The sequence below is a fragment of the Rhinolophus ferrumequinum genome, chromosome 23, assembly GCF_004115265.2.
Source record: "Rhinolophus ferrumequinum isolate MPI-CBG mRhiFer1 chromosome 23, mRhiFer1_v1.p, whole genome shotgun sequence".
NCBI lineage: Eukaryota > Metazoa > Chordata > Mammalia > Chiroptera > Rhinolophidae > Rhinolophus > Rhinolophus ferrumequinum.
This window is the reverse complement of record NC_046306.1, coordinates 9,813,110-9,834,716: the sequence shown is the minus strand read 5'-3', so window position 1 is coordinate 9,834,716 and position 21,607 is coordinate 9,813,110. Positions and strand designations below refer to the sequence as shown.

The 21,607-nt window shown below is 48.2% G+C and overlaps 1 protein-coding gene across 1 annotated transcript in view; it reads right to left on the bottom strand.

Annotated features, from left to right (window-relative positions):
- Positions 1 to 21,400, bottom strand: part of PTGIS (prostaglandin I2 synthase) — a 43,659-nt gene extending 22,259 nt beyond the window's left edge. The window contains exons 1-5 of the mRNA XM_033094725.1: positions 21,108 to 21,400; positions 11,460 to 11,583; positions 9,625 to 9,803; positions 6,914 to 7,057; positions 2,631 to 2,782 (exon numbers count right to left, since the gene is read on the bottom strand). Of these exons, the coding sequence (XP_032950616.1) occupies positions 2,631 to 2,782; positions 6,914 to 7,057; positions 9,625 to 9,803; positions 11,460 to 11,583; positions 21,108 to 21,181 (673 nt within the window). The 5' untranslated portion in view covers positions 21,182 to 21,400. The remainder of the gene's footprint in view (positions 1 to 2,630; positions 2,783 to 6,913; positions 7,058 to 9,624; positions 9,804 to 11,459; positions 11,584 to 21,107) is intronic.
- Positions 21,401 to 21,607: the final 207 nt, after the last annotated feature.

The window sequence follows — 21,607 nt, the reverse complement described above, 5'->3', positions numbered from 1 at the left end:
AGAATGCCTTTCCCCTCAAAACAAAATTCAAATAAAATAGTCTCCTCACCCCCGCAATAATCCAGTAAAATGAACGTTCCAGAAAGAAGCAGTATGCTTAGCTTGGGGCTCTATTTAACTGTCCTCTGTCCCCAAATCCCTACTCTAAGAGAAGCACCAGACTCAGTGGTCTAAGAGTTCCCAAAAGGGTCAATTTTCTTTTAAAATGTTTATATTTTTAAAAGCAGAGAAGAAGTAATGCATGCACGTGGTAAAATAATAATAATAACAACAATAATAAAAATAAAAATAACAAGAAAGAAACTCTAATGAGTTCAAATGGGTATACTGCAAAAAGTAAGTTTCTCTCTATCTCATTTCAGCCTTCCCAGAAACAAAAATCTATACATGTTCCCACATTTTTAAAAAACATGGATGCTAACTAAACTGATTGCGGTACTCACTTCGCGGTCTATGTAAGTCATTATGCAGTACACCTTAAACTTACACAATACTGTATGTCAGTGATATCTCAATAAAACCAGAAAAAAATAAAAATAAATAAAAAGTACAGTACGTGTGTACCCACTGTTCCATGCCTTTTGCCTAACAGTAGATTTCATCCTATAGCGGTACACCCGTTCTGTTTTACAGTCGCATGGTTTTCCTTTATGTGAATGCTTCATTTACTTCATCGGCCTCTGCTGGTGGACATTTAGGTTGTTTCTAGTGTTTGCTATGACAAGTAACATGACAATGAACATCTGTGTGTCTGTAGATGTAGGCAAGAGTTTCTGTAGAACAATTCCTAGTAGCACAGATTCAGGATTAAAGGAATGTGAATTTTATATTTTGATAGTTTCTTTCAGCCAAATTGCTCTTCCAGAGGCTGTGCGGGCCCATAAGGTTTTGCCCACCAGCCTCCAGCCCCTAGCTGAGAAACCTTCCCCAACATTGCCACCTGCTGCCCACAATGGGAACTGCAGCCTTCCGATAACCAGCCCAGAGGGGCTCCCAGAAGGACAGAGGGTCCCCTCTGCATCTACGTAGACTCTCTTGAAGGGTCTGTATGGAGGAAAGGGCAATGAAGAAACCACTCTTTCCTGGAGAAGCAATAGGTGCTGTGATGTGTCAGGTGCTTTATGCACAGGATTTTGCAATCAAACAGATCCAGTTTCCATTTTGCTGGCTCTGCCACCTACCACTGTGTGTCTACGATAAGTGACCTCTCTGAGCCTCAGTTTCCTTACCCGAAAAATGGGTATAATAATACCAAACTTCCAGCATGGATGGCAGGATTCAATAAGGTAAGAGTTTGCCTCTAAAAAGTCGTTGGAGACATGAATAGGCAACTCACAGAGAGGAAAAGCAAATGGCTGGTGAAAAAAAAATTGTTTCATCAAAGTCGTCAGGGAAATGCACATAAAGCCAGTTGCCCTTTTTGTGCATCAGATTGGCAAGGATTTAAAGGCTAATAACTGCATGTTGACGAGGATGTGGGAAAATGCAAATGAAAACAAGTTACCCAGGTCTGCCCATCAGATTGGCAAACAAGTAGAAAGACCTTCTGATAACATCTGGTGGGGAATGAGTAAGCTCCTTCCCTTTGAGTAGGTATACGAATTGCTCCATCATTTTGGAAATGATGTGGTAATAGCTAATAAAAATTTTAATGGGTATGCCCTTTGACCTGGCAAACCCACTTCCAGGAAACTGTCAGCAAGAAATAAAACCACCAGATGGTAGAAGAGATACTAGTACAATGAAATACTATAATAGCCACAGACACACACAAAAGGAAACAATTATAACTACCCTTTGGAGGGAGGTGGCTGCCTAAATACTGACATGTAAGGGCTAGAAAGATGTCTGTATTTTGAATGTTAATTTTATATCCTTCCACTTTGCTGGATCCTTTTCTTTTTTTTTGCTTGAGTTAGTTTTATCATGGATTTTCTGGGGTTTTCCAGATCATCTGCAAATAGGGATAATTTTATTTCTTCTTTACCCATTTTTATATCAGTGATTGATTTCTCTTATCTAATTGCATTGGCTAAAACCTCTAGAAGATACTATATTTGTATTGACAGGGGAGAATGTATGTATATTGTTAGATTTTTTAAAAAGTTGCAAATGATAGATATAATCCTTTTTTGTAAATACACACAGAGACATTATCTGTCTCTACTTGCAAAATACAGTATTCCTACAAAACACTGTGAAAGGATATATACCAGCATGTTAACATTGGTTTCCATAGGAAGCTGGGCTTGTTAGAGTGAGTATTATTGCTTTTTACTGTCTACATCTATGAATTATTAACCACAAGAATATGTTTCTTTGTTCATTTAAACAATCTAATATGTTCAAGTTTGGCTTTTCAAAAAACATAAATAAAGGAAATGAGGTGATGAGCTGTTGTGAACACTGAATGGGACAATGCTTAATTAACTTGGTATCTGACACATAAGAAAGTGCTTGAAAAAGATAGTGTTTTTTTCTTATTACCTCAGCCAATCCTGATAGCCACCTTCTAGGAAGATCCTCCTCTTTGCCCCTTTTTACAGATGAGATCCTTCACCTTGAGCTTGGACACCCCTCTGGGTCCCTCAGTCTGCCCCACCACCCCCCAGGGCTTACACAGGGCTTACCCACTGATAGGGAGCCGCGTGCCAGTTTGGGGAGCAGCAAGTCGAGCTGGCGGAAGGTGTGGAAGACGTCAGATGAGTGGACGCGGTCCTGGGCCTGGCTCTGATGGGTGCGTGGCAGTGCCTCAACTCCATACAGAGTCAGGTAGCCGGCTCTGGGGGCAACAAACAGCAGATCAGGGGACCTCCTTGGACGCTCCTGGCCAAACCCTCCCATGGCAGCCTACAAGCTTTTCTTCATCCATATATGTAAGGAGCACCTGCTTTTCCTACTATGTGCCTGGACAATTCTGGGCTGGTGAGTCACTGTGAAGAAAACAGACAAAATCCTCAAGGCCTTATAGAGCGGATACTCAAGTGTGGGATTCAGACAACAGACAAGAGAAACAAGTGAACGAGCAACACGTGGGCTGCTGCTCAGAGGACGGTGGGGGGAGGGGGAGGAGGACGGGCTCACCATTACCCAGAAACCTGAGGAGGAGGAGGAGCCAGCGAAGAAAGAACAGAGGGAGGGGGTCCAAGGCAGAGGGAATGGGCGAGGGCCAGCATTCTGAGGAAGGAAGGAGATGGGAGTGGTGAGGACTAGCAGGAAGGCTGCTGAGGCCAGGGCAGAATGAGTGAGGGGACAGTGGGGCGAGATGGGGCCACAGACCGGGAGAGGAGGCTCCTGCCCCTGCAGAGGGAGGCAGGGTGGGCTCCCTGGTGGAGGCAGGGTCTGAGCTGACACCTGCAGGGTGAACAGGGGGAAGAGGAGGGGCAGAGCGGTTCCAGCAGAGGGCACGGCCTGGGCAAAGGCCCAGAGTGAAGGGAGCAACCGTGCCTGGTCAGATTGCTGCCAGGTGTCTCTGGTCCAGCGCTGAAGCTGCAACGTGAGGGGACAGGGGTAAGAGGGGTCTGGGAGCCGGCAGGGCTGGAATAGTGAAAAGGTTGAGCTTGACCTGAGGGGCTCTGGGGGTCTGAGCAAAACAAGGACAGAGCCTGGGGGTGTGTGTAGAGAAAGGATGAAACACAGGAACAAGTGTGTGCACTTGTATACACACACACACACACACGCACACACACACACACACACACACTGCCCACAGGAATGCTCCAGAGGAAATGTTTTCACCACCAGCCACTTTGAACTTTGAATGCTCCAGGAGCCCAGCCCCAGGCCCACTGGCCTCAGTCCTGGGAGGGAAACCGCAGGTTTTTACTTTTTCCACATGGTGGGAGGGGCCAGGGCAGAGAGGTGCCACTGAAGCCCCATTGCTCCTCCTTGATCTCCTCCTAGTGCTGGATCGCCCAGGAGAGGGGTTTCCCTAAGAAGAGGAGGATGGGAGCAGGAAGGAGGGAGGGTGGGGGCAGAGAAAGACCCGTCTAGTCCCTACTCTGTCCCTTCTCTGCACAGTGCAGGCACATAGTAGGCCCTCAATAATAAATGTTTGCTGGCTGGATGGGTAGATGGGAGAGTAGGTGGATGGATGGTAGACGGATGAACAGACAGGAGGGCCGGTGGGTGGGTGGATGGATGGATGGCTAGAGCTTAATGCTGAGAACACTGATCTTGGGAGAAAATTACAAGGTCATCATGATGCTGAGCTCAGTCATCCAGGCTGCTGTCCGTCCACCTTTCCCCTACATCTCACTCACCTCCCCCGCATCCAGCTTTGGCTTCCACGCGGCCAGAGATGGAGAGCTCACATCCTGCCCATCCCACTGGACTAACAGGAAACAATCCTTCCTTCAGAAAAGCTGAAATGAGCTCCTTCCAGAGTCTAACCTGCTGGTCCTACTTGAGCCTTTACATCAACCCAGAAGGAATTCTCTCCCCCTTCTCCTCCAAAGCCGGGAGGCCCTGGGCTCCTCTTCTCCAGACTAATGCCCTCAGTTTCCTACGGCACAAATTGTAAAGGGCAGCTCCCAAACATATTCAGTCCACAAACATATTTTGTTTGGTCAACAGAGTTTTCCTAAAAACAAACTGAATGTATGTTTAAACATTCAGGGAAAGTCACACAAAATTTGGATTTCCCTCTTATCTCATCTTGAAAAGGGACAGAATCTGGCCACCCAGAGCCTGCAGCCCAGCCGGGAAACCCTGGGCAGGAGTTGAGTCATGGTCTCCCCTTTTAGCCAGGATGGAGCTGGCAAGGTCAGGCGGTCCTCACCAGGCCCTGTGGGCCCCCTGACACTGCAGTCACCATTTGTCATCTTACTTGCACTGTTTTTTTCTTAAAGCAGAGAACCATTTCCCTGTACATAGATTTCTACAAAAATGAGCAATGAAACATAAACCAAAATAAAGAAAAAGAAAACCAAGACAACCGTGAGATTTCACACTGTAGAAGTGAAAGCCATTCCTATGGTGCCTCTACCTGGCTGAAGACACAATAATTATATGTGTGAATATACATGTAACCTATAGGTGGCGCTAGGAGCTCTAGAGAAAAATAAAGCTGGACTGGGGCTTGGTAAATGAGAGAGGGCCATCATATTAAATGGGGTTTCAGGAAAGACCTCTCTGAAGAAGTGACCCTTGAGATGAGATTTGACTGAAGTGAGGTAGGTGCCATGCAGACATGCAGGGAATAGCATTCTCAGGCAAGGGAATGGAAACTGCAAAGTTTCGAGGTAGGAGTGTGCCTGGCCTGTCCAAAAAGGCAGCAAGGAGGCCAGTGAGATAACAGATGGGGTCGGGGAAGATCATGCAGGATTCTGTAGGCCAGGATAAGAACTTTGGATGTGACTCTGAGTGAGGCAGGGGCCCGCATAGGACACGTTAGAAGGTTTAAGTGGTGACACCTTAGGCTTTGGGGCCACATGAACCTGCACCTCCATATCAATTTCCCTGTCATCCCATCTGCCCATCCCTTTCTATTTCAGGGGCTACAGATGACGGTGAAAAGGCCATAGGCTGCCAGGCCAGGAGGCAGGAGCTCTAGCCCAGGCCTCAGGTGGGAATCCATTTATCTCTGACCCCTACGCTGTGCCTGCTGTTCCCATGGGCCTAAACAGACCCAGCTGCCACCACTTCGTCCTCACCACCCCCAGTGCCACAGCTTCCTCTGACTTCTTTGCTCTCACAGGGACACAGGGTGGCAGGAGCCATGAGACCTGGGAGTTACCCTGCTGTGAACTTGCTGGGTGGTTTTAGCTGCCCCTCTCCGGGCCTGTCTCCCCATCGTACAAGGACAGGAAGGACCAGACCAGCATCACCCAGACCAACTGCAGCCCTTGATGGAGTCTGCACCATTCCAGGGTGAAAGGAAAAAGATGTGGACCTCTCACACATCAAGGGTCATGCTCAAGAGGGTAGGCTCTGCAGCCAGCCCTGTCGTAATCCTAACTATGGAACTCTGGGCAAATGACTTTGGCTCTCCAGACCTCGGTTTTCTCATCTGTCGAATGGGGTTTGTAAAGTACCAGCTTCATAGAGCCATTGTGAGGATTCAATGCACTAACATATATTGAGCCTACACGTATGCACACACGTGTCACAAATGTGCCTGCATGTGCATATGTGTCAGCAAATGCCTTTTTTTTTTTTTTAGTTTCAGGTGCACAAAACAATGTAATAGTTAGACATTTATCATTTATATCCCTCACACAATGACAACCCCCGTCCCAAATGCCTGTCTTTTATTCTGAAACTGTATCCCTCTAATTCTTTAGAGCAGTTGAAGAAATGTCCTCCTTTTATGAGATGCTGATCAGTTAATGGCACCACCAAAAATCAATGAATTGTCCTTCCTGCCACTGTTTCCCTCACTCCCTGTACCCACCCTCCCCCCTCACTTCTCCCCCAGCCCCACTCCAATCAAATCCTTCAGCAGGTCCCCTCAACTCCACCCCCACCACTCTCAGCGGCTCCCTGTCATCTCCCCGATCCAGGCCACCATTCTCTCTCACCTGGACAACTGCAACAGCCTCCTAACAAGTCCTGCTTCTCTCTCATTGCCACACACCCGACCTGGCCTACTCTCCATCTGGCAACCAAAAGAGCTTTGAAAACTCTAAGTCCAATCACGTCATGCCCCTGCTTAAACCCCCAAAGTCACTCATCTTACTTAGAATAAATTCCGTTTTTTTTGGCCTATGTCTCCTTTACAACTCGCAGGTTGAGCCAGGTAGATATGTGGGGTCCCAGATGCAAAACGTCATCTTGCAGCCTTTGCTTTGAGTGTCCCACGCTGCTGCCCACCACCCACAACCTTCTCATGGTCCCGCAGCCACTAGCAATGGCTGACCCAGGCCCAGCGTGCTGGCTTTCACGCAGGAGAGTGGGGGCCACGTGGGCTCACCTGAGCAGGAAGCTGTAGGAGAAATCGAGGAGACCCATCTTATGCCAGCCACTGCCCGCTTCTGTGGTGTCGCCCAACAGGACGGTGTGGAGGTTGGTATACATGGCGTCTGTGAGCGCCTGGAGGTCTCTGTGGAGGAGAGTTCTGCGGCAGGGCAGGGAACGAAGGAGTGAGAGTACAGCCTCCAAAGGGAAATATCTGCACACAGGTGCCTCCCTCATCAAACCTCAGGGTCCCAGAGCTCCAGCGCCTTGTTAGCAATGGGAGCCTTTGGAAGACTGGCTTACACAAGATGCTACCATCATCAACAGGGACGACCGTAGCTCTTTATTGTGCTAAGCATAATTATCGCATTTCATCTTTTGACAACCCTAGGAATAATAGTTACTATTATGATACCCATTTTACAGGCAGAGAAACTCAGGGACATAGAGGAAAGTGACTTGTCCAAGGTCATTCAGCCAGTAAGTGATACAGCTGGGATTAAAACCCTGATCTGCCCAACTCCAGAGTCTGAACTCTTAAAACCACCATAGTCTCCCTTTTCAGGGTACACAAGCTTGGATAAGGAACCCACAGACTTCTGGAAGAGAGAGAGAACTAAGAGGACAACCCTTTTTCCCTGAGATCCAAAGTCAGGGAGACCTGTTTGGATAGTTAAAGTGTCCCCTCACCAAAGACTGCGACCGTGGTCTTATGTTAATTTTTGCTCCAAAAGACGCATTAGAGCTGATTGCCTGGCTAGGTCTTATTTTCGCGGAAACACGGTAATGAGACATGACCCCAAGTGAATGTGACGTGGAATAAGAAATCCTTCTGGTGACCTTGTCATCGTGTGTGTCTGGGAGAGTATGTGGCTGAAGCTAGAAGCCCCTCTGTACTGAGCCTCCACAATACAGTCAACATTGAGCCAAGACCGCGCGTTTTATTAGAAGTCTAGAAAGGTGGGATCTTGTATCTAAGTTTAAGGCCCTTCTACAACCTGTGCAGGGATCTAGACCAGAAAGGGCACCAGGGCAGCCAGTGGACTGTGTCCTTGGGGCAGTGCAGAGTCCGTGCTCAACAGCAACACCTTGTGGCAGCAACAAGAACAGTGCTAGTGCACAGATAAGGTGCTCCCACTCCTTCTGTCCACCTGCTGTTTGGAAATAGAATGGGCCCCTTTAGACTGATTAACCCCTGGGTTCTTGGATAACCCGAGAGGGGAAAACTTCCAGAGGTGTTCCATGAAATTCCAGGGAATAAAAGCTTTTGGATGCTCATGTTGGAACATTGTTGGAATAACAGTAGACATGACCCATGTGAGATAATGTGTGTGAAAGGTTTAACACAGCACCTGGCACATTGTAAGTGCTCAATACATGGGAGCTGGCATAATGATTGACCCTGATCCAGCTGTTCCCCGACCCCACTCCAGGCTCTACTCCTCGACAGAGACAGTAGCCTTCAACACATGTGACAGCCATGCCCAGAAGACATCATGCCAGCTTGTGAGAAATTCCCCAAAACTCTGAGGGGTAGACATTGGAAGAAACTGGGGTCCTCCCTGGGTAGTAGGGTAGGATGCAGTGAACTGTGAGAACTCTTGTTGCTAATGGGACCCCATGATTCCCCTGGAGTGGCAGGTCCCAGCACAGTCAGCCTCAGAAATACTAATAGCAATACTACTGCCTCACAAAGCCAAGGTCACACCGGGCATTGCCTCTCATCAGCATTCACCTCATAATGCTGACCTTTCCTCACCTTTAGCAGTCCTGCAAAACCCAGCCTTCTAGATGCTTTTCCTGACTCCAGGAGGTTATTCTTCTTAGTGACACATCACATTGTGTGACTCTTTAGGGTGGAGGACAATGGGCTGTGGAGTCTGCAGACGTGGGTTCAAATCCCCGCTCTGCCACTTAACGAGCAGTAGGCCTTGGGTAAGTCACTTCCCCTCTCTGAGCCTCAGTTTCCTCATCCATAAAATGAGGATAAAAATACCTACTCCTTGAGGCTATTGCACAGATATGAAAGTGCCCCTATCAAACACCTCGCATAGGGTAGGTGTCCTCAGATGGTGGTTGGCATCATTCTGTGCCCCTGCATCTAGGATGGTGATCAGTGTACACCAGGCCCTCAGATGTTTGCTGAATGAATACAGAGTAAATGTGCTCGTATGTACTCTTGTTGATATAAGTATTCCTTATGTTTCAGGACCACTTCCTTGCTGTGTGACCTAGGGCAAGTCACTTTTCATCTCTGAGCCCCAGTGTACTCATCTATAAAATGGGGCTGTGAGTTACGTACCCTCCAGCATTGCTGTGAAGATGAATGAGATCATGCACAATGCCTGGCACAGAATATGGATTCAAAAATACTAATCGCTTTGCCCATATCCCTTCATTTTACAGATACGGAAACAGGCTCAGAGAGAGGGAGTGACTTCTCCAGTCACAAGGCTAGAAAGGGCTGGAGCTGGGATTTGAATCTAGGTCTGGTTATTCCAAACGCTGGTCTCCTTCTACTAAAATCAGAGCTGCCTCCTAAGAAGTAAAGAGTTCTTCGTCAGGCCAATTCCTTTGGGTTGTTTTTCATTCTGTTTTTGTTTGTTTTCTCAAAACAAAATGCCTTTACTGGACACCTGTTATGGAGTTAAGCGCAACTTGAACTACTCCGGTAGGAGCAGATCGCCCGCCCTACCCCACCCACAGGTACCGTCTTCGGCCACTCACGGTTTCATCTTGGCCTTTTCATCACTAGGGTTGTAATGTGGAAGCTGTACATCGAAAATCCTCTCCATGAGGAAGACGGCATAGGCGTGGAAATCCAGCTTGGTACGAGGTTCCCACACCACCGAGTCATAGGAATGTGGGTCCAGGAGGACAGTGATGTACCTGCCCCCCACCAGCACCTGGGAAGTTGGCAGGATAGAGTGAGGAGGACCACTATGAGCCACAAATGCCCTCAGTGATCAAGGGCTTACCCTGTGCCAGGCACTGGCCCCACCACCGAATGGACAATGTTCTCTCATCTACCCCTCACAACCATCCTGTGAGGTAGGTTTACCCATTTATGGCTGAAAAGTGAGGTTTAGAGAAGTCACGTAATGTGCCCAAGATCTCACACGGCTGAGAAGTGGCATAGCTAGTACTGGAATTCTGCACTTTTCTGAACCAAAGTTTGTCCTCTTAACCGTTTCACTCTTAAGCACCTGCTATGGTTATCTCGGTCATTGTCATATCTCTAGAAGCCAGAAGAGAGTCTGCCTACAGAAGGCAGCAGATGGATGTGTGTGAATCATAAGTGGGTGGATGGATGATAGATGGATGGATGGGTAAATGGATGGATGGATTGAATGGTGGGATGGATAAGTTGGATGGGTGGATAAGTTGGATGGATGGATGGATGGATGTTGGTGGAGAAATGCTAGTGGATAGATTATAGGTGTGAGAGTAGATAGATAGATAGATAGATAGATAGATAGATAGATAGATGAATGGAAGGAAGGAAGGAAGCTGTTGGGTAAATGCTAGTGGATGTGCAAGCAACACCCACTTCTTTGGGAGGTTGAGCTATGTATGTATCAGGCTGTCCCAGAAGGGAAGGAAGCAGCACTAGAGAGCTATAATCCTGCAGACAACAAGGTAGGGGCATTTCCCCTCAAATGTCTGTGCAGGAGTCACTCACTTCTAACTACCCACTGCCTTGGCTCCATTTTCAAAGTGTGGTCTTTGAGTCGTGTTAATCAAACTCTCATAAAATACAGGCCAAGAGCAAAGAAAACATTTCTATTGGATGGATTGTTAAATGGGTGGATAAATGGAAGGATAGATCACTGAATGCATCTTGGATGGAAAGATGGATGGATGGGCGGCTAGAGGCTGGTTGGAAAATAAATGTACAGATGAATGTTGGGTGGATAGTGGTAGATGGATGGAAATATGGGTAGATAAATGGAAGAATGGAAGTTGATGGAAACTGAATATACGAATGAAAGTTGGACAGATGTAAGGTACATGAGTGGAAGAATACTGGATAAATTTGGGTAGACAGATGGAAGAATAAATGACGGATAAATGGATGGATAGACAGATGTTGGATAGGTATATAGAAGGATGGATGGATGCGTGGATAGATGGAGGCTTGAGGAAAAGGAATATAGGAATGAATGTTGGGTGGATCCTGGGATGGGAAGATGCTACTTAATATTAGGTAGACAAGCAGAAGGGTAGGTGTTAGATGGATGGGTGGGTTTTGGGTAGATGGAAATTAAGTGAATGGATAGAGGTCAGTTAGACGGGTGTACAAATATCAGATAGATACTGAATGACTTCATAGCTCAATGTTGGGAAGATGCTAGAGGGCTAATGAAGGGCTATCCGGATGGTAGACAAGCAGTGGATGTACAGTGTATAGATACATGGATAGAAAGTTAGCTGGACCACTGGATGGATGTTGAATGACTGGGTTAACATATGGATGAATATTGAAGGAATCAGTAAACACCAGGTATGACAGGCCCCACTGCTCATCCCCTTTCCTCCCAAGAGGCACAAGAAGTACTTACAGTAAAAATATCACCATGCTTCTCCTTCATCCTAGTGAGGAAGCTGGCAGCATCTTTTCCAAACTCCAAGGCATAGCCTAACCAGGGGATAATGCCCAGGTCCAGAGGAGGTTCACCAGGTCGCCTGCAGAAGCCACAGCACTTATCACCATTTGATAAAGCAGGGAAGAGGATAAAGTATGTAGGGCATGGGGGTGGTTTAAATGGAGAGGGTAGGGAAGGCTTCCCTGAGGAGACATTTGACCAATAACCTGAAGGTGACCCGGGCGGGAGCCACATGGATATCTCCAAGAAGAGCCTTCCAGGCAGAGGGAACAAGCACCTAGGCCCTGAGGTTGGATCACGCCTGGTGTGGTCAAAGAACAGTACGGAGGCCAGAGTGGTTGGATTGGAGGGAGCCAGGAAAAGTAGCGGAGGTTGGGGCCAGAGCGGTAATGGGGCCCAGACCACGCAGGGCCTTGTCGGCAGCTACGAGGACTTCAGCTTTGTCTCTGAGTGAGATGGGAGCCATGGGAATTTGGAGAAGAGTAAGGACATGATTTTGGTCAGGTTTTCATAGGATCCTTTTGGCTGCTGAGTAGAAAATGGACTATAGGTGGTTGCGAGCAGACTCGGGAGCACCAGTTGATTGAGCTGGTTGTCTCTCTGTGGGTGGGAGAGCTTTTCAGAACCCAGCAGTATAAAAAGTTCACTGTTCGAGCCAGCATGGCCCAGCGTTTTGCTGTCTCCTATTCCCTGCCTTGCCCACGGAGAAAGGAGGAGACCAGAGTGCACAGTTGGGTGGTGAAGGGAAGTAGAAGGGCGAGCCTCTGACCCCTGACTGCCCTCAGCAGCTCACAATCTGAAGCATCTCATGGCCTTTGGGGGTGCCCCAGGGGTGCGTGCTAGTTCAGCCAGGGGGTGGGAAGGGGGTGTGTGTGTGTGTGTGTGTGTGTGTGTGTGTGAAATTCAATGTCAGCATCACCTGTGAGAGCAGAGGGACTCCTCTGAGAATTTCATAACAGTATTTATAGCTCCCTGTGGTAGACAGAATTCTAAGATGACCCACAATGACCTATACCCTTATATAACCCCCTCCCACTGAGTGGGGGATAAATGATACAATTGACTTTAAGAAAGAATGAGTCTCCTTAGTGGGCCTGACCTAATCAGGTGGCGACAGGGCTCTTCCTGGCAAAAGAGACTCAAAGCACGAGAGAGATTTGATATCAGGGAGAGTCTCTGTTGCTGGCTTTGAAGATAGAAGGTGCCACATGGCAAGAAACGCAGGTGGCCTCTAGGAGTTATGAATGCAAGCAAGGAAATGGGAATCTCAGTCCCACAATTGGAAGGAACTGAATTCAGCCAGATTCTTCCCTGGAGGTTCCTGGCAGGAAGGCAGCCTGGTCTACACCTTGATTTCAGCCTTGTAAGACTCTGAACAGAGAACCCAGCCACGTCATCCTTGACTTCTGCCGAACGGTGAGCTAATAAACAGATGTTGTTTTAAGCTGCTGAGTGTGCAGTAATTTGTTACGCAGCAAGAGATAACTAACACACTCAAACTTACATTGCACGTGTGCTGGGCCCTGCCCTAGGCCAAGCATTTACTCTGTGAACACTCATCCTATAGCCCAGCCCCCTCGCCCCCCCACCCCCGAGGGAAGTACTATTAGCTAAGGAGAGTGACATCATGATCACAAAATAGGCCTCACAATCTTGCAGGCAGGGCTGGAGCTCACAGCGGACCCCTTGGAGGTCCCTAAACCTAGCCTAGGACCCCTGTTTTAGTTTTAGAATTATTAGAACCACAGGGATGCAGAAAGCTCCTTGTCTGCTGAGTAAGGGAGTGAACGAGTCATCCCACCTCTTCTTCTCAATGGGGATTCATTCACCCCTTCACCCAATATTAACCATGAAGCAGGCACCGTTCTGGGTACTGAGACACAGCAATGACCAGGGCAGACAAGGTCCGCGACCTCATGAAGCTGACGTGCTAATAAAGGGAGACAGACAAAAAACAAAAAAAGCAAAGTCTTTTCTGAGAGTGAGAAGTGTGATGAAGAAAATAAAAGGGATGTAACTTGACAATGAAAAGACAAACAACCCAATTTAAAAAACGCAAGAAGGATTTGACTGAACATTTCTCCAACGAAGATACACAAATGGCCAGTCAACACATGAAAAGATGCTCAACATCATTAGTCACGAGGGAAATGCAAATTAAAGCCACAATGCAGTGCCATTTAATACCCACTAAGATGACCATAAAAAAAAAAAAAGTGCTGTCAAGGATGTAGGGAAATTGGAATCCGCATATTTTTCTGGTAGGAATGGAAACCGGTGCAGCTGCTTTAGAAACTAGCCTGGCAGTTGCTTGAAAGGTTAAACAGAGTTACTGTATGACCCAGCGATACACCCCAAAGAATTGAAAACAGTTGTTCACACATAAACTTGTACACTATTGTTCATAGCAGCATTATTCGTAATAGCCAAAAAGTGGAACCACCCACGTATCCACTGAGTGATGAACGGACAAACAAAATGTGGTCTACTTGTGCCTTGGAACATTATTCAGCCATTAAAAAGGAATGTGCTAAATCCTTTCTTCTACAATGTGGAAGAACCTCAAAACCATTGTGCTAAGTGAAAGAAGCCAGCCACAAAAGACCACATGATTGCACGATTCTGGGTGTATTTCTATGGGAGATCCAGAATAGGCAAATCTACGGAAATAGAAAGTCGACCAGTGGTTGCCAATGGCTGAGGGGTGGGAGAATGGAGGGTGACTTCTAATGGTTATAGGGTTTCTTTCTGGAGTGATAAAAATATTCTGGAGTTAGATGGTTGCACAACCCTGTGGATACACTAAAAACCACTGAACTGTATATTTTAAAAGGGTGAATTTTATAGTATGTGAATTATATCGCATTAAAGAAAAAGAAAGAAGGGTGATATGAGATAGTGAGGGAGGCTAGTTCAGAGAAGGTGGTCAAGGAGGGCATCTCCGAGGAGGTACCATGTGGGCAAAGACCTGAAGGACGAGAAGGGATTACAGTGGAAGAGAGAAGCATTAGAGGCCGGGGGAGCAGCATGTGCAAAGGCCCCGATATGGGAATGCACCTGATGAGGTTTTTCACGACAGCAGGAGCCAATGTGCCTGGAGTGGAAAATGTGGGGGTAGGAGGTAGGAGATGACATTGGAGATGACCCATGGGCCATGAAAGCCGAGGAGACAGTCTGGCTTGTGTGCCAGGTGAGAAGGGGAGGGTTTGAAGCCGGAGTGGGAAGCGATGTGGTTATGCTGTTAAAAGGTTGCCACAGAGAGAGAGGCAGAAGGGAGATGTGTCCAGAGATTACCACGACCACCCAGGAGAGCAATAATGGTGGAAGCGGAGGCCACAGTTCCCAGTGAGCTGGGCCGAGCATCTGACCACCCCACTTCCAAGACAGGGGGCTTCTGTGTCCCCTCCCCCAGCAGTCCAGGAGAGCACCAACTTCTCTTCGCCCTTCTTCCCCTCCGTCCCCACCTTCCTCCACCATGGCCTCCTGGTTCCTCAGTCTGGATGTCCCCCAACATAACCCAAAGGGTAGGGCAGGTGGTGGACAGAGAGACTGGCCAGATTGGAGGACCAGGGTTTGGGAAATACGGGAGCAGAACCAGAGATGAGGTTTGAAGGCACCAGGAAGTGCCTTCCCCTTCTTCTCTCCCCCCGCCACACTCTCCCTGTGAGCCCATCACTGAGGAGACTTGCAAAATCACAGATCTGGGATCCTAAGGGGGTACAGCAATGGTGCCAGGACCCGTCCTTTCCGCTCATCTCTTTGTGAGCCACTGGGTCAAGGCCGTTTCCCCTGAAGGCTCCATTTAAAGGGAAAGTGTCACACTGGGGTCAGGCCAATGTGCACCAGCCCAGAGAGAGACAACATGGGAGCAGCGTTTTTCCACACGAGAGGCAGGAGGGCCTGGTGGGTATGAGCCCATCTTTAGCACCACACTTCCTGGCCTCAAATCCCAGCCATGCTTCTTGCTGGCTGCGTGACTTTGCTTCTCTATGCCTCAGTTTCCTCATCTGAAGAATGGGAGTGACAACAGCAGTGACCACATCAGGCTGTGATACAGACGAAGAAAGTTACAGAACAGTGAGTACCTGGCACCTACGTCATAACTGGGGAGCAGCTGGGTGGGTCTGAGAACCAGGACCAATTAGACTCAGGGGTGCCATTTATGAGCAACAACGACATGACAGTGCATTTCCCAAAGGTTTCCTTGCTTGATAATCATGGCTAATACTTAATAAGGCCTGACTGTTTCACCCTATTAGAAAGAAAATATTACTGTCAAGTCCATTTTACAGAGGACAAGACTAAAGCACAGAGGGGCGCAGTCACTTACCCCAGAACCCTCGTCGGGAGGACCTGGGTTTCTAATCCGGGCAGGTCTGGCCCCAAGTCACCCCAAGTGGACATGTGTACCCCCACTTTGCAGATGAGGAAATTGAGACACAGAGAGGTTTCAGCTACCTGCCCAAATGCAGGGTGGGAGAATTTTCCCCTAAGAAGTCTGAGGCTGTGGGCGCGGCTGGGCTTCCTTTCCTGTCCTTTATCCTGGCTGCTGCAGGAGCTCCCCAGCGAGCCAGGTGTTATTTCTGGCAGCTTTCATCTTTCCCCAGAAAAAGTCCCAAAGTGGTGCAGACAAAGGCAGGAAGCTGGGAGCCCAGACATCTAACCCCAGATGTGGCGGCCGGCTCCTCCAGTCGCAGGCCCTGAATCCAACTCAGGCCCAGGCTACATTCCAGGGTGACAGCCGTGGCCAGTGCTGGTGAAGGAGGCTCTATTTTGGGGTCTGTGGTGTCTAGCCTCTCCCACTGACACTCTCACTGTTTTGAGGCACTGCCAGGCCCTGGGGGTCGGGGGGCCAGGGATGTAGAGCTGAACCCTCTCATTTCCAGCTCCTGCCCGCGCAGTTGATTGTCCCCTGCACTTCCTGGTTCAGACATCAAGGCACCTTTTCTGATTCTCCCCTTTGGCTTTGATTCCCATCAAGAGTTCCTCCCAAAACTGCCCATTCCTCGTTCACAGACCCCACCTACCGCCAACCCTACCATCTCTCCTGTCTCTCTCCACTTGACCCTTTGGAAATCAAGGGACAGGGTCAAGGATGGATATCATCCACCTTTGTATCTCTTAAAGCATCACACCTTCACTAGATAAAAGCTCCACGAGGTTAGGTACTAATTGTTGACCCCCCGCACTTAGAACAGTGCCTGGCACATAGTAGGTGCTTAATAAATATGTGTCAGATGAATCATGTACACAGTTGGAGCTCCATGAGCAGCACCTGCCTCCCAGAGTTGCTAAGTAGGTTCAGGGAGCTAATGCAGGTTAAGTGCCTGACAGGTAATCTATGCTCCGGATTGCCCAGAGCACAGCCTGCCTCGTATAGCTGTTCGTGGATTGCCTGACCTCTCTGTCCAGTCGTTTCAACTCAATTCAGGGTCTCAGGCTCCATCAACCAGGACTGAATGGAGGAACAGAAGAGAGCTGGTTGCTGCCCCGCTGGGTTAGAAGAAACCTGAGCTTCTCTTTAAAATGCTTAACCCATTCTTTCTCCAGGGCTCACTCACAGAGTGTCTGCCATTGACAGAGGGTCTCCTTAACCCTCTTCTACTCCCCCTTCTCATGGATTTCCACTGTATAGTAAAAGCACGTGGCCATCTTGCTCTAGTTTTTGTTTCCCTGTCTTTGTAACAGACACAGATTCAGAGAATTGTTTGTCAACATAAGAGAAAACAGTAGAGCACGGATAATGATAAACACAACAGCTGCTTGTTGGAGAGGCAATAGAGAGTGGTGGGGACTTGGCAAGATTTAGAGTGTGCTCTACTACTGAGTCCCAGGCAAGTGTTGCTAGATCTTCCAATTTTTCACAAGAAGCTGGAAGTCTGGAACTTTGTGTGTGGAATCTCCCAATTCTCTCCCCTTGTACTGTATGGTACACACTGGACCCAGCTGGGGCTAAATCCAGCCATGGACCACCATCTGGTGACCACTGGTTAGTGCATATTGGAATGAGACATATTTATTTATGCCTAGAAATTCTGTATCCTGCAAGGGCCCAGATCGGCCCTTGAGTCACCAGGAAGCCTCACCTGATGCCACTTGTGGCTTCTCATCCCCCAGAAAAGGGGCTTCCCACCCAGAAGACCTCTCCCAATGCTCCTTGCAGCAGTCTCACAAGCCCAAAGAGATACACTCAGCCTGGTGCAGTGGCCGGGGTGTGAGAGGCCAGCTACGCAAGTCACCTCAGAGTACAGATGGAGAAACTAGGGCCAGGAAACCAAGAAGAATGTCTCTGAATCTGACGTGGCTGATCATAGCCTCAACGGACACAGAAGTCAGATTCCTAACTCCCAGCTCTCCCAGGAGAAAACATTCATACGTATCAAGCTGGGCTTAAAATTTCTTGCCATAATTGCAGGAATGTGAATTTGGACTGGGAACTAGATGACAGTAGGAATTATTTTATATATTCTCAGGCAGGGTAATAAGAACATGACTGTCACTGTCTTTTGATGTGCATTCTGAGATATTTAATTGTGAGACATGACATCGGTAATTAAAAAAATATTAATAACTGTCAAATCAAGGTGATAAGAGTCCTTCTACTATTCTATTTTTCTGTATAGTTGAAAATTTTCATTAGTAATTTTTTTATTTAAAAAAAAAAAGCCAAAGGTAAAGATAGAGTTGCTGATTAACTGAAGTAGTGCTTTTTTTTTCTTTTGACTACGTAGGAAAAGCATAAATACGGAACTGGCCAGATGTGGAATAGAATTTCTGTGTGGCCTTAAGGAGGTCGCTTAGTCTTTCTAAGCCTGGGATGTAAGACGGGGTTAGGAACATTACCTTCAGGGTCGGTCAGAAAAAAGGAATAAGCCAAGGGAGGTGCAGGGCCTTGCTGATTTCGACCCAAACTTTGGATCTCTGTCTATACAGCACCACTGCCATCTACCTCTTTTCCAACACTTCATTATTTGTTCTTCCTTAAGAATCTTCTAGTGGTAGCTGCATCTCTTACTATCTTAGCATCATGTGGCTGTAAGACTTTTGAGCCTTCAGATCACAAATATAATGTGTGGGAAGAATAACAATTCATTTTCCCTGGGAATTAAAATTTCTTGCAGCCCAGATTTTTAATCCAGGCAAACCCTAGGCAAGTTTCTTAGCCTCTCTGAGCCTCAGTTTCCTCCTCTGTAAAATGGGGGGTAACAAGTGCTACTTTGCCAAGTTTTGAGGAGAAAATTAGATTGAGAGCCTAAATTGGGGACCCTATGGGGTCTCGCCATGGTCCATGCAACTGCCCCCCAGCTGTCGGTGACTCCCATACCCACACTTCTCCCCAATACCTACTTGTTGACACTCCTAAGCCACCCACAGATACAAAAATCAATTACTCACCTTCAAAGATAAATTAGCTCTCTGGATTGCTAGCAAGAATTAGATAAAATAATACTTAATTGGCATTCCTTGTAACCCAGCGATTCCATTCTCATCTGCTATTATCATTATCATCCCTATTTTAAAAATTGGGAAACCAAGGCAGAGAACAGTTACTCAACTTGTTCTTATTCCCAAAGGCTGGAAATTTCCATACCCTAAGCACCCAGATACGCTGCATCCCAGATTCCATGTATTTTCTGGCTGCCCCCATCATCCCAGAGAAAAAAACACAGACCAGGAGGCCCCACGGGAAGACCTCTTTGCACATTGTCTGAAATGAAATAGCAAAAACACTGGAAACAACCTAAACGTCCATCAGTAGGGACAGGAATAAAAAGGAAAAAAGAAGCCTACCACTTATTTATGTTATGGAATCCTATATAGCAAGTCAAAATAATGAATGAGATCTCCACATAACAACATGGAGAGATGTCAAAACTAAAATCCAACATAACGTCTGAAAAAAGCCAACATAAAGTCTGAAAACGTCTCTATACAGACTATCCAAAGAGCCTGACAATCTAAGAAAAATAATTCATTTCATCATGGGGAAACGTATTTGTTGTCTTTTTTGTTTTTTTCCAGGCAAATGATTGAATACGTGGTTTTAAATTTCATCTGAAAACATGTGTAGTGGTTGAAGAAATATATGAACCTATTGCTTGAAAATTCAACTAACATATTGTTTAAAACTAAAAAGTTTCCAGTAAATTTCTGGAATTTTCAGATACTCTATTTAAACACACACACACACACACACACACACACACACACACACACTTACACTGCCCTGTGTTATCTACAGGTTCAAGTCTACGTAAGAATAATTTTAAAAGCAGCAGGGGAGACCGAGGAGATGTGACATGCAAAGGCAGTGTGGTACCCTGGATTGGATCCTGGAACAGAAACAGGACACTAATGGAAAAACTGATGAAATTCAAATACAGTCTGGAGTTTGCTTAGTTGTAACAGACCAGAGTTGTTTCTTAGTTTTGACAAATGTACCTTGATAATGTAAAATGTTCACAAGAGCGGAAAGTGTGTGAGGGAACTCTTTGTACTACCTTTGCAACTTTTCTATAAATATAACACTAGTCTAAAATGAAAAGTGTACTTTAAAAAAATCTGGAAGGTTGCCCCCAAACTGATAAACAAGAGAGGTCCAGAATTGTAGGACGGGTAGTTAGAAGGGCTTATGTATAATGGGATAAATATTTAAGTCAAATGTATTCAGCGATTCCTTGTGCAATTCAAATTAATTTTTAAATGTTTTATAAAAAGACCTACCTCCATCTCCCTGCTTTGAGGTGTATGAGTTTTATTTTTTCTCCTAAATTGCAGCTTCTCAAAGGAGCAGAAAAACCTTTGGGATTAGGAAGCTGAGATGTTTCACCCTGGTTCTACCTGCCCAGGCTGTGGGACCTCAGGGCACGGGAGATCCCTTTCTGGGCCTCAGTTTCTCCCCCTGGCAGAAGGACATACAGAGCCTACTCTGCCCCCTCGTCCAGGTCGGGGGACCCTGTGGAAGGTGTTTACAGGGTTGGTAAGAGGGCATCCCTCGGGGCCTTCGCCTTCCCCAGCCTAAACTCTTCCATCTGTGTAGTGGGGGTGGTGAGCAAGTCTAGCTCATAGGCCTGCAGAGAGCAGAGCTGGGCTTTGACACCTAGCAGGTGCTAGATCCCGGTAGCCGCTGAAGAGTGGGGGAGGGCTTCTTCCAGCGGGGATCATACTGAGCCTGTCCACGCACACATGGACCCTCGGTCCTCACCTGGAACCCCTCCGCTGGTCCCAGCCATCGCGCTCTCCGCCAGGCCCAGACTTCTCGCCGCCCCGACGCGTCAGCTCCCGGGACCTAGCCGGGGGACCTGCACTTTCCCGCGCCTCTCCACCCCACTTTGCACCTTCTTTGCAGAAACGGCTCCACCTGGCCCCTCCCGGGGTGACATGAGGGATCAGCGCGGAGCTCCCTGTGTGGGGCGCCTGGACCACCACTTTTGAGGGGCTCTCCGGGAGGATGTACGGGACAGTGGGAGGCGCCCCTTCCCGCCCGGGGGACTCCAGCCCCGGCCTGCCGCTGGCTCCGCGACCCCCAGCTGCAGGCCGGGCCTGGGGCAGCGCGCACCGGCGAGGCTGGGGGACCTGGCGGGGCTGGCTGGGGGGACTCACCGTGTGCGCCGGCGGGTCAGCAGCAGCAGCAGCAGCAGCGCGGCCAGAAGGCCAAAGAGCACGGCCCAGGACATGGCCAGGCCGGCGACCGAGCCTGTGGCGGCCGAGCGCGGGAGACTAGGCGCGGGCTCGGGGCGGCGGGGCCCACCCAGGTGCCTCTCTCCGCCCCGGCGCCCGGCCTCCTGCCCGCGCGGCCTGTCTAGGGGCGGGGGGCGGGGCCGCCGAGCCCTCCGAGGTCCCGAGGGGTTGCTGGAGGCGCTCTTGGAGACCCCTCCCCTCAGCTCTGGCCGAGACAAGCTCCCACCCCCTGGGCCAGGAAAGTGGGGAGGAGACGGAAAATGTGGGATGGAGGGAAGATGCTGGTTGGAGGGAAAGGATGGGGGTAAGCAAAGAGCCAGCAATTATGGGGGAGAGGGAGATGGGGGAAGGGAGGTAATTGGGGGAAATGGAGGGGTGATGGGGATAGGGAAGGGAGTATGAGGAAGGGAGGGTGACAGTGG